Source organism: Corvus brachyrhynchos, unplaced genomic scaffold, assembly GCF_000691975.1.
Source record: "Corvus brachyrhynchos isolate BGI_N302 unplaced genomic scaffold, ASM69197v1 scaffold14, whole genome shotgun sequence".
Classification (NCBI taxonomy): Eukaryota; Metazoa; Chordata; class Aves; order Passeriformes; family Corvidae; genus Corvus; species Corvus brachyrhynchos.
Window position 1 is genome coordinate 18,983,173 of NW_008239110.1, and position 13,242 is coordinate 18,996,414.

A 13,242-nucleotide genomic window follows, 5' to 3' on the forward strand; every position below is an offset into this window, starting at 1 on the left:
GTTCCGGCCGGGGGGAGCGCCGCGCCATGCCGTGCCGAGCTGTGCCGCCCAGGGGGGGAAGCTTCGGGGCTGCGGCCGGAGGTGCAAAATAAAGTTTTAGAGCACCGCTGAGGGCCCGGTTGACTCAAGAAACTACCGAGCGTCCCGGAATCCTAGGGCTCTTTTCTCCTGCTGGAGAACGCAGGTAGTACAGTGGAGTGTGCTCGGCTCTGCGGTGCCAGCGAGGCCCCAGTCATTTAAATAACCCGGTTACAGAACTGGCCCCGCACTGAAGCCCTTTAACGTGTTGGCCGCTGATGCGCTGGCCGCTGCAGAGCGGCGTTTCCCTGCGCTGCCCGGCCCGCACCCCGCGCAGGAAGCGCCGCCAATGGATGCGTACCTGCTGGGTGCCGTCTACGGAAAACTCGTTTTCAAAATGATACTTGGAAACTGCGCCACAAAACTTCCTTTGGCATATGGGCAGTGGCGCAGCTGTCTCTGTGTGTCACTGAGAAAAGTGAATCCACTTTGAGCGGCGGCTGGGGAAGCAGCCGCGCTCGTGGCAGCTGGAGCGTGGGAGCTTTTGCTCAAGCACGGGAGGCTCCAGCTGCCAACGAGGGGTGCGTGCGGAGTGGGAGCTTCAATCGGGGCTTACCCCCAGTGGTTATGCCGTCTAGGGAATAGGGAGTGAACCGTGAGTCTACAGGACTACAGCGCGGTGGGCACGTTGAGGGTGGCAGCGATGGGCTGGGTGTGTGAGTCAGGGGCCACCCGGCAAAGGCTGTGGGAAGACCTTGCACATCACAGCAGGCTGTGGAAAACTTCTTACATGTAGCATGTAAGCATGTTCTTTCATGGCCCATGACACAGGCCAGAAAATAGGGTGGAAGATGTAAGGTGCGATTAGCCCAGTACTTTTAAAGAATGTATGTTCAGCAGCTTGCGTTGTGGAGGTGTTTGCAGCTTGTCTAACAGTGCCTGTGCTTCACTGCAACTTAATTTAATCTCCTGAAAACAGGTTAACAGCATAAGCAACGCTTGTTAATTTTATTACAAAATAACTTTATTTTAATGTCTTAGTCATATTTTAACATACCACAGCATGACATACCATCAGATATATCACAGTTTTTAATCTTGCAGCATGACATTGACTCCTTTCTAACACTCATGGCTAGCATCTCTTAGCTAAAGTACCAGAACTGCTGCTCATACCTTAAAAGTCAGAATACTGTCTACCAGAAAGGCCCCTCTTGTTGCAAAACACTCTCTTTTAGATTTAGTTAGCTAGGTAGAACAAGTACTGTTTTTGAAAAGAGTAATGGAGTCCTTTTAACCCACAGATAGCCTCTGGGGAAATCCCTTAGTCATGAATTAGGTGAGCAGAGTATTTCAAAAACAGTATGAGGGATTTAGAAATAGATTGGAGATAATAAAGTTAGAGAAATGGAGAATATAGAAGGGTTCAGTAATTCATTTGTTACTTGCAGGATATTAAACAAACTTGTCCCCAGTCCTTATCTGTCCAAACCCATAAATGGAGGGCATATTTTATATCAGAGCTTATTGTATGTTAATGCTGCCATTTACTGTCTTTACTTAGTTTCAAAAACTTGTGCCATAAACATTTTCTCAAACAAGATTATTGTTTAGCTTTTTGTTTTGCTACGAAGTCTGTTTTGTTATGGAACAATATATCTGCTGTATTAAACATACAAAATCACTAATATTTTTCAGAATGTATGGCATTCGTTAAAGATCTTAAACATTCACTCATGTACTGGACACAGCCTCTAGTTGTCTTTATTGTCCCAAACATTGTATTTTAATTTGAAACCTTCATTGGTTGAAAGTTTGCCAAATGTGTAATTCACCACTGATCTAACATTAGGAGCAGGTCTAAACATGCACAGTAATACGAAGGTTGCCAGCCTTTTGCTTGTATCTGTGGATACCAAAAACAGCAGAACCAGTTCAGAATACTAGAACAACAGAATGCAGAACAAAATCTTGTTGTGCAAGTTTAAAAACTTTTATCTGTGTAACCTTTGCAAGGATTGGGGGGAGGGGGGGGGGTGTTGAGTTTTGTAATTAAGTAGCTCGAGTCCTCATATTCCACTCTCTCATTGTGTTTCCTTTTGCAGTATATATAGTAGTGATGATGATGAAGAAGATGTTGAGGTGTATGATCATGATTATGATGGTCTGCTTCCTAAGACTGGAAAACGTCACTTAGGAAAAACCAGATGGACCCGTGAAGAGGTAAATCCCAAGTTCATTCACCTCCTGCATGTTAAAAGATAAGAAAGAGCATGGATCACGTTCTTCTCCTAGTTGCTTCATGTTCTTCACCATATTGCTAATCTGCAAATTTACTTCAGTGACAATCCCATATCTGAGGACAACTTTTTTTGACCCGCTAGCTACATTCAGTGTTTTATTTAACTTTGAGCATAGTTCTTACCTTTTCAGTAAAACGTATAAACACAATTTTTAGGTTTCCACCAAGCTCTGTGTTATAGCACGTGATGTGTGAATCTCTGTGTAATCCCTGAGAAGCAGATTCCGAGTCACCTGTAGCAGTGCCTCATTGTTACTGCTTGCCTCTGTCTGAAACTACTGCTGTATGAGAATCGACCTGTGTTCAGTGTCCCACAGCAGCCAACAACTGTGGCAGAAACTGCTGCAGTCCTTCTGTACCATTGGAATTTTGCACTTTAATTGCAGCATTATGATTCCAAGCAGAAATAAATTAAAAGCTGGAGGAGAGAAATCCAGCAGTCCCAAAACCGAGCATTCAAGATGTATTTTGCTTTTCAAGGTCAGAATGTGTTTTAGTCGTGATACCCTTGTGCTGACTTTCTGGGAAAATTGTGGTATCAAACTCCTTTGCCAGGTGGATATCCTTTGGCCATTTAACTGGTTTGAGTTTGTTGTGAAATACATTAATACAGTTCTTGAGTTATGTTTTGACTTTCTCTTCTCTAACAATGTGTATTGATGTAAAAACAGTGGCAGGTCACCTCTTGCAAGCCTTTCATTTATTTATTTTAAATCATATTCTGCCCTTACAAAGGTGGACGTGGTTGTGATGTGGCCAGGGAGAAAAGGATGGCCATGAAGTCCAATGGCCATTGTCCTGTCAGATGAACTGGGAGCATACTGGGAGATGCTAACTGAGGAAGGAGAGAGCTACTCTTCTCTTCTTATCTCCTGGGGCATCTCTGGTTCGTTTTACACTATATCTTTCCCAGTACATAAGATTGGATTCTTCTGTCTTTAGGGTCTATATTTCTGGCCTTATCACTAAAAAGATTGGGCCAATTTTTTTTGCTATTTGCAAGTATGCAAAACGCCCTCACAGAGAACAGGAGCAAAAAGGAGCTGTTAGTTCTATTGTGCATTTATTGTAGGTGGGTAGGCCGTGAGCAAATCTCTGGAACTCTGATTACTTGTAAGACATATAAATCTTAGGGCGTGATTTTCAGAGGTCCCCAGGTAGCTGAGTGCCTGAGTGTTACTGAATTCCAAGGTTATTCTGATGCTTGGCATCTAAACGCCCATGCCCTCCTGTAAGTCCAATAATAACAGTTACAGTGCTTTGATGAGTAAAATGGGAATGTATATTGTGAGTCAAAGAACTGCACAGAAGTCAGTCTTTCTCCTACAGCACAGTAAAGAACCTACCAAAATCCAAAGGAGTAGAAAAATCTTCTGCTTTAGGCAATTAAAAGCGTGAGAAGTCTACAGACCACCCTCCCTTACACTGAGAAAGCAGAAGTAGATGCATAAGAAGCTAGAAGAACAAATTAAAAAAAAAAAAAATCATTTGGATTATAAGAGACTGCAATATTAATTATATCTGGGGGGGTTTTTAATGATCCAGGATGAGAAATTGAAGAAGCTTGTGGAGCAGAATGGGACAGAAGACTGGAAAGTCATTGCTAATTTCCTTCCTGTAAGTGGATATTGGTTTCTGTCTCCAGGCCTAGTAGCAACTCTTCGTCAAGAGGTTTCCTTGATAAAGGGGAAGGGGAGTGGTTGCTTTATAGTTACATTTTCAGGGGAGATATAAAACCTCCACAAATGGAGAGCATAAAAATTTGGTTAGATTACTGTGGAAACCCTTACATTTATTTTTCCTTTCACTTCTCAGAAAGGGTTGGAAAAAATCAAACAAGCAAAAATGGGGGATGGTGGGGTCTTGCACAGTAGATGGTCAATGTGACAATGAAACAAAATATCTCAGCACAGCGGAAAAAAGTAACTTTGGTGAATTGTAAGTATGATTTTGATGATAATTGCTTTGTGAACACTTTGGCTGTTGCTGAAATACTGCATGTGAAAGCATGCCAGCTATTGTGCAGATAGGGAAGATAAAGTCTGTGTAGTTTTGGTGATGGAGTCCTCAATGCAGAAGTGATGAAAACCTTATCTATTCTGTGAGCAAATTGATAGTTGAGCACCTTCTTCTCAGACTTACTGTATGACCCCATGTTGTTTAGTAGTCTTAGGTGGCAGTGAAATCCATCGAAACAAGTGTACGTAAATAGGAGCATTCTCACTCTACTTTGATCTTGTCTGAAGAATAATCCACTTTGTGTATTTCACATTTCACTAGAATCGGACTGATGTTCAGTGCCAGCACCGATGGCAGAAGGTACTAAACCCAGAACTTATTAAAGGTCCGTGGACTAAAGAGGAGGATCAAAGGGTAATCAGTTTTCCTTTCTGTCTGATTAATGCCTTACTAGCAGATTTTAGGTGTCGGGGCAAAACTCCTGGAATCTTTGGTGGTCTCAACATTATAATGGCCAGAGGCAGACCGTATTTGTGTAGTGCTTTCTAAGTTTGCTATGCAAGTAAATTAATGCTGCTTTACAGCACTGTAATGTAGAATTGCAGTCTAGCAATGCCTTAACTATTACCAGATTTTTCCTTTTGGGTAAAAATATGAATGGGAAGTGGGGAACCTTAATTGCTTTTAGCTTTACTGTGGCAGTTTTGAGAACTGTTGTTGAAAATACTGCTTCACCAAAGAAAAAAATTTCATTGATTCATTGTGCATCATTAAATACAGGCAGTTTTTATGTCCTTCTTTGAAGGTAATAGAGCTCGTGCAGAAATATGGTCCAAAGCGCTGGTCTGTCATTGCTAAGCATTTGAAGGGAAGGATTGGAAAACAGTGCAGGGAGAGGTGGCACAACCATTTGAATCCAGAAGTGAAGAAAACCTCCTGGACAGAAGAGGAAGATAGAATTATTTACCAGGCACACAAGAGGCTGGGAAACAGATGGGCAGAGATTGCAAAGTTGCTGCCTGGACGGTAATGACATATACCTTTGGCTCTTAAAAAAGGGAAAAAGGAAAAAGCTGCAGGTCTGAGCAGCCTGTTTTGGACGCCTCAGGCTGCACTGTATAAATCAAAAAATTTTGGAACCAAAACCTCAGAAGCCAGTGACACTGATGTGCGTTTTTCTCAGTGGGGAATTTCACTGTTTGGTCAGTACATGGAACAGTATGCTATTTTTATAGGCTTTTAATGTTTGCCACAGGTAAAAAACCCAGTAACTAGAGCAAGACCATAAGAGTTTCCTAAATGTCTGTGCAGTCTTATTTGTGCCTGTGGTGACTGTCAAAATTTAAATTGATTTAACAGGGAAGGGTCAGATTCTGCAAGTGGAACACAATTTACATTCAGCCAAGGATATGCCTTCAATATGAAATCCAGTTTGTTTATTCAGAATTATTTAAGATTCTTCAACTTTTGTAATTGCTTCTGAATCATCCAGATGATTTTGGCCTGTTAAAAATCCATGTGCAAAACAGGAGAGACTTTTTCCTCAAACTCTGGTCCTGGAAATATTTATCTCACTGGAAGCTTTTGCAGTGTCTTATTTGCTGTGATTAAAAGTGATTCAAAGTGTGGGCAAGCAAGTAATGTAAGCAAGGGAGAGGTTTCCCTTCCTACTTTTCTTTCTGCTATTTGGTAAAACGCCTTCAAGATCTAAATATAAGGCCTGAGATCATGACAGCCTTTTAAGCAGTCATTCTCTGTGGTCTTACCTTCTAGAAGATAACAAGAAAGGGATTACCCCTTGGAAATATTTTAGTAGCTTCCACACATCACAGATACTGCTTTGAATGATACCGTGCAGTGGTGATGTTTTTTCCAATAGCAGAGCTGTTTTTAAGCATACCCTTAAAATCTCACAAACTTGATAAGTTTGCTTTTTCTGAGTCATGTATGTGAGGATTTGAATCTCAGTTTTTGTGCATCTAAGAAAAATCCCAACAGTTTTGTTTGCTGAGTTTTTGTGTACAGCATGATGTTGTCGTCGTCTAGGTGACCAGCTGGAAAGTTGCTTGGAAGTTAGTCTATTCACGACTGTTCTCCACAGTCTTTCTTTCCAGCAATGAGGCACAATAAGATTCCTCTGAATTATTAAGATATAGGAAGATGATGTTGGCATTCCTATAGGATAGCCTCAAAGGGATGTTAGCCTTTGTTGTCACCTCACTTCATGGGAATAAGGTGAAGCTGAAGTTAGCAATTTCTTCCAATTTGAGGATTTAAGCCATGAGAGATTGCTTTAAAAAGTACATAAACAACCGTAGCCTGTTTTCCTTTTCCCCTGACTTTTATACTGAGCATCTTTCCTGAGAAGTTGGGAGTAGCATTTGTAATGGTGGGAGAAGGAGGAAGGTCAGAGAAGAGCTCAGGGTTTAAACAGAAATGCCAGCAGCAGTTCCCTGCCTCTTGACCTGTCTGAATTGGAAATGCTCATTTTTGAAACTCCTTGAACATCTGTATTTCTGTTGCAGAACTGATAATGCTATCAAGAACCACTGGAACTCCACCATGCGCCGAAAGGTTGAGCAGGAGGGCTACCTGCAGGAGTCCTCCAAAGCCTGTCACTCCTCAGCAGCTGCTGGCTTTCAGAAGAACAACCACTTGATGGCCTTTGCTCACAACCCATCGCCACCTGCCCAGCTGCCAGTGGCCAGCCAGCCCCCGCTGAGCAGTGACTACCCTTACTACCACATCTCTGAGCCACAGAACGTAAGTGCCTGAAAATGTGAGTGTGGTGGGGGTGCTCGTTTTGTCTTGTTGAATAGATGGGTGCAGTTTAGCCATGCCTGGTTTCAGGAAGCGTGAAGGATTTTCTTCGTCTTGGTGGGCTTGGATGTGTTTGAGGATTTCTTTGACTTTTGCTTCATTCAGTGGTGAAAATATGTACATTTCAAACTGGTGGCATTCAGGTGGTGGAACCGAGTACAGCGGGTTTAATGCCTTGGGAGCAGTTAACATATTTCTTAGAGTTGTGAATATTAAATTTCTTGAATATCAGTTGAATCTCATTAATTCTGTGTTCCATGTCAAAATCTCCCACGTTCTCTTTAGTAATATTCTGTTTGTGGGTTGCCTGTCGGAACCAAGTAAACAAGTATTGGTTTTAATCAGATTTCTTTTCTATTAATGATTAATAATGAAACGGGCTTCTGCTTCAGACAGTTGCATTGTGGAGTTTTAGATGATAATAAATTGCATCTTTTGCTTTTTCACTTCAGTTTAGAAAATCCTTACAAATGTGTCTATAATTATTCATCTTTTCTCATTCAGGAAGGGTAAATATTTCATATGTGAATTTTCTTTCTTCCTCTAATGCTCACTGTCATATTCCTAAAAACCTGATTACTTTTCTTGTAAACATTTTTAGTTTTTTTGCTATTTCATCTCCACAGACTACAAATATTAAGTACCTAAAACCAAAGTATGTTTAACACAAATTCACAATGCAAGCAGATAATATGATGGAAATAATCACTTTTTGCTTTTTGGCCTAGGTTCCTGGTCAGATCCCATATCCAGTAGCACTGCATGTAAATATTGTCAATGTACCTCAGCCAGCTGCTGCAGCTATCCAGGTAGATAACTTGAACCTCATTTCAAGAGTCAATTTCTTAAATATTTGATAAATTAAAATGCAGACGACATCATACATTAAGAAAACATTTTAATGTATTAAGTGTGGTGAAAAGAGAAAATGGGGAAGATGGGGGAGTTCTAACATGGCTAATAATTGCTCCTTCTGAAGTGGATTTAAAATGCAGTAGTTGACATCTGGTGTGATGGCTTTCGCTTTCTCCATTTCAAATGTCTATACTGAAATTCAGCAGGGACTTTGGTAGTGGAAAACACAATTGACATTTGTTTCATCTTTGAATCTAATTTGGCTGTTATAACCACAGGTCGGCAAACCATGAGCATTTTAGTTGCTACATCCTATCAGACCTTTATCTTTTCTTTTCCCTTAACTCTTAATTTCAGAGACACTATAATGATGAAGACCCTGAGAAAGAAAAGCGAATAAAGGAATTAGAGTTGCTACTAATGTCGACTGAGAATGAACTGAAAGGGCAGCAGGCATTACCAGTAAGATTGTCACTGTGTGCTTGGATGGAGGGATAGCAGCCTTACCCCAGTGCTTGTCTTTTTAACTTTTTACTCCCCCTCTGCCTTCAGTACTAATCAAGGCTCTATATTTCCGTTTTAAAAGGATGAAACATAGCACATACATAATCTGTATCCACTTTGTAAATTCTTCTATTGAAAAAAAAATCCAAAATATTTGCAGGTATCTTACTTTGCAAAGTGGGAGCAGGATTGGGCTCTGTAACGTGATGTAATATTGGAAACATGATGATTGTACAAAAAGTAAAAATCCTGCAGATCTATAATCAATAACGGGATCTGTGTTTCTGAAAGTGTGCCGTGGTTCATGTGATGAAAATACAGTGCCTGTGCATTAGATTTTTCTTCTCTGTTGTATTCTTTCCTTCAGCTGTGTTTATACACTTTGTAAGCTTCAGACTTGGTGCATGTTTGAGAGTTTGTTTTACTCCTCCGAATAATGTTAGATTCTTCATAACTGCATGTGTGGAGCAAGTGCTGGCTATTACTGAATTCTCATACTTTGTGGTATATGCCATTGGATGTTAATGTGTGAAAACCCTTATGTAACTACTTAACACCATCACCAAAGCCAAGAATCCCAAAATCATTTTTGAAGATAGGTGATAGCCAGCAGATTTTTTTTTTTTTGTTTTTGGTTTTTTTTTTTTTGTTTTTTGGGTAATATTTAAATTAATAGTCAAAGAGCTGCATGCATGATACGTTAGTTTGGCCACTTTTTAACTTTAGTTAATGTTTTGCAATTTCTTCTGTTGCATGATCACACTGGAAAGAAACTTCTGTTAATTTGTTCTTCTGCTTTCCTAACCACGTTGATTTGACAGCCTCTTCATTGCATTGGTGTAAGCTGTAGCATTAGACAGGGATAGCAGAAGAAAAGGAGATCAGCAGACAAAAGCAACTCTAACTCTAAAACCATTTAGCCTTCTACAGTGCTGAGCGCTCAGTAGGGAAATCCTGCCGTTTCTTGCTTCTGACAGAAAAGGACTTTGCAGACACTTTTTGAGCACTTGGAGTAACAAAGTATGAATTGATTATGTGTTAGTAATGACATAGCCTATAATTCTGGAAGTAAGTTATGAGGTAACTTTGGGATAACAAATACAATGCCAGTGTTACTTAAGATCTTGCACTGATGAAAGGAAACATCTTGACAATTGTTTCATAGGCATAAGCTTTTAGATGATGCAACTACTTTTATCTTTCCTCCAGTGGCATCTGACACCTTGTGCAATTTCATTGCTAAGTTCCTTCTGCCTTTCCCCCCTCCCTTTTCTTTTTTTTTTTTTCTTCTTCTTCCTTTAGACCCAGAACCACACATCAAACTACCCCGGCTGGCACAGCACCACAATTGCTGACAGTACCAGGACCAGTGGTGACAGTGCACCTGTTTCCTGTTTGGGGGAACACCACCACTGTACTCCATCTCCACCGGTGGATCACGGTTGCTTACCTGAGGAAAGTGCATCCCCCGCACGGTGCATGATTGTTCACCAGAGCAACATCCTGGATAATGTTAAGAATCTCTTAGAATTTGCAGAAACACTCCAGTTAATAGACTCCGTAAGTAGACTTGCCGCCTCAAGTGGATTTGTGCGTGGTCAAGGAGTAAGGGGTGAGGAGCTGGGATTGTCCTAAATGTGCTTGTTGGTTTTTTCCCCGAGTAACTTTGAGTTGCTCCAGGATCTGAAGCTTATCTTCTGACATAACAAAATGCAGCTGCTCGTAAATGAAGCCCTCCAGCATGGATGCATATGCTTTTTGTGGGTGTCTCCCTTTCCTGCTATGTCTTGGAATGGGAGTGTGAGTTTTGGCAAGCTGCACAGTAGGAGCTTGAAGCAACCTCTCAACATTAAGTCTCCTTAAAATAAAATCAGAGACACAGTGAAAGATTTTAAGTAATGAAATTATATTTATTGATATTTGAAGTGACACATGCCATAGGTTTATGTGTGGCTGCTCATGTACTGGCATAATTTTCTAGAATTTTTTTGTTGTAGCCTCAATAGCTGCTTCTCAAAGTTTAAGGAGCTTGCCCTGGCACATGTGATGGACTGTAAAAACACATTTGAATGTCATGTATCTGACTGACATTGACATGAACCTGTTCCTGTTGCAGTCTCTGGGATGCTACATGTAAAGAAGTAGCACATTGAATTATGTTTTCTGGTGCAGAGGTGTCTGCTTCATACGGCATCATGTCCTCTTCAGCACATCCAGAGCAGCATTGCATGTTAGGAGGAGGCCAGTCTTGGTCTACAGCGCACATTTTTTTTGTAGTAAAAGGCACCATCATCATACCAAGCAGAAAACACTGGGCAAGTAAATAGTAAAGACATAATTCATTAGGGACTCAGTTGCCAGCAACACTACTAGGATGTCAGACAGTTTGATAAGATCAAGGCATGTATTCAAAACACAAATTGTGTTCACAGTGTTGCTGCTCCCATGAACAGGGTCAGGCTGAATTGAACTGGGAAAGACTTTGTTGTTGTTGTTGGTTACAGGCATATCCTAGTGCTGTATTTTCATGAGGTGGCACTATACACTGTCTTATAGCTCCGTGCCTCCCACGTTGTTTCAGGATCCTTCATCATGGGGTGATCTCAGCAGTTCTGAATTCTTTGAAGACACAGACACTCCGGCTAGCAGAGCTCCCTCAGGCACAGTCGCGCAGCTTCAGCAAAGAGGGGCCGGTGCTTGTAGACCTCAAGGACACCCCACCACAAATTTGAGCAAAGTCATGTTGAGTCAGGGCTCTCTTGGCTCACCAAAGACCTTATCTGCCTCACAGGGCAGTGCAGCTCCGTGGGTCCTTCTTCGCAAAAGGAGAGGGCACTGCAGCCCCTTAGCCAGTGGCCACGGTAGCACCTTGGTCCTAGCTGACGTCAGCAGCTCAACTCCTCCTAAGCGCTCCCCTGTCAAAAGCCTGCCCTTCTCTCCCTCGCAGGTAGATGAAGACTTCTGCACAGATGTTACTAATTCTCAAAAGTCACCCCAGTATTAACAATTTAGAAACTAATCCTTTGGAACAAATGACTAATTACCGTTGTGCTTGTTGATTTCACTCCGTGTTTGAATCTTCTCACTGCTCCTAGCCTTCACCACTGAGTTTAGTTAATCAGCAAGCTAACTGTTGGTTCTTGTCTTTTAGATTCATCTGTGGGGCTTGGTTTTTTGTGCTTTGGTTTTTTGCCTCTTTGGATCTTTTTGTAGGGGAGTGTGACTCCTTGCTTTACTCTTGCAGCTAACTCCAACTACTAGAGTTTAACATTTCTGATCATTTTTGATACTTTCCATCTCTGTCCACTTACAGTATGATTCATTGACCTAGAAAACCCCAAACTGCATTTAAATAGCATTCAGGTTGTGAGACAAACTGACAACAACCAGAAAATTCAAATCACAGTCACCATCCTCTGCCCAGGCCATGAGAGTTGGAGTGGAATAGGAATGAGGAGGAAAATGGCCTGTTAAAATGGCCTGGCGTGCATTTTCATATTTCTGATGATGGTTGCTTTGTTTCACAGCTGTAGCACTATTTAAAAGTGTTTTGGATTTTTTGTTTGTCTGTGTTGTTTTGCTTTAGTCTTCGATATCAAAGAAACACTTTTTCATGAAGGATAGTAAAAGATTTCATGTCATGATTTCCCGCTGTATTTCCCGTTACCATATTAGGTATTTTAATCATATTTATCCAGTGAAAGCCAGGTTTTCTTACATGCCACATTTTTATAAAGTGACAGATTGAATCTAGAAGGTAATACATGGAATTGTTGTCAGAATAAAGGATACCACTATGCTCACAGATTTGTAGACGCTAGAAATAGAAACAATATTTTAGGTTACTAGGTAGAACACATGCAAGAGCAATTTTCTCCAAACAAATAGTGCTGCCTCCTTTTCAGTCAGCTGTTTCCATTCCAAAGCATTCCATGTACCTGTCACAGGTGGCAGTTTTCATTTTATGCTCTGAAAATGAAGCACTTTCTTTTGAGAGAGATGATAGGAAATTTATTTTCCTGTCATAAACACTTTATTTACTGCCCTAAAAGCCCCTCGATGCTCCATATAAATCTTTGTGGAATTTAACCCCATTTCCTGTGGGTTTGTTTCTGAAACATCCCTTGCTCATTTTCACCCAGTTTCTTGGGCACATTGCTCTTAATTGAAGTTTATTTGGAGAAATCCAAATCAGGCTCTGAAAGTGGTGGAAAGTGTTTCTCATTGGAACAGAGTGTCGTTTCCTTTAGACTTTACCTCGCTAGCTTCCTGAGCCAAACCATTGAGTATTTTTTCACAATGTAGTTAGGTACCCCACATACCCCTACTCGCATCATAGGGTCAGAAGAGCGACTCATGTCAATCAGAAGAAAACAATTTATTTTTCTTCTGTTAAATAATGTCAGCTTAAGAGGTCAACCATGTAATCTGGATGTTCCTGTTAATTTTTTCTTTCCACACCTGCAGTTCTTAAACACCTCATCCAGTCACGAAAACTTGAACCTGGACAACCCTGCACTTACCTCCACGCCGGTATGTGGCCATAAGATGGCAGTTACCGCCCCGTTCCACAGGGACCAGACTTTCAAAGCTCAGAAGGAAAACCACGTGTAAGTCTATTGTCTTGTTGAACTCAGTGAGGGTCCATTTCTTCAGGTTTGCATGCAACCAAAGTGCCGGCTCAGCGTGTGCGTCAGGCTGTAAGAGGGTAGGTTTACAGTAGACACAAGGAAAGAATTCTTCACTGAGAGGGTGGTGAGGCACTGAAACAGGCTGGCCAGAGA

General features: G+C 41.2%; 1 protein-coding gene across 1 annotated transcript in view; it reads left to right on the forward strand.

Annotated features, from left to right (window-relative positions):
• MYB (MYB proto-oncogene, transcription factor) overlaps positions 1–13,242 on the forward strand; it is a 74,398-nt gene that overhangs the window by 47,791 nt on the left and 13,365 nt on the right. Inside the window, exons 2-12 of the mRNA XM_017739419.1 lie at positions 315–599; positions 2,079–2,241; positions 3,866–3,937; positions 4,601–4,693; positions 5,085–5,305; positions 6,805–7,042; positions 7,828–7,908; positions 8,312–8,416; positions 9,761–10,018; positions 11,040–11,405; positions 12,926–13,068. Of these exons, the coding sequence (XP_017594908.1) occupies positions 315–599; positions 2,079–2,241; positions 3,866–3,937; positions 4,601–4,693; positions 5,085–5,305; positions 6,805–7,042; positions 7,828–7,908; positions 8,312–8,416; positions 9,761–10,018; positions 11,040–11,405; positions 12,926–13,068 (2,025 nt within the window). The remainder of the gene's footprint in view (positions 1–314; positions 600–2,078; positions 2,242–3,865; positions 3,938–4,600; positions 4,694–5,084; positions 5,306–6,804; positions 7,043–7,827; positions 7,909–8,311; positions 8,417–9,760; positions 10,019–11,039; positions 11,406–12,925; positions 13,069–13,242) is intronic.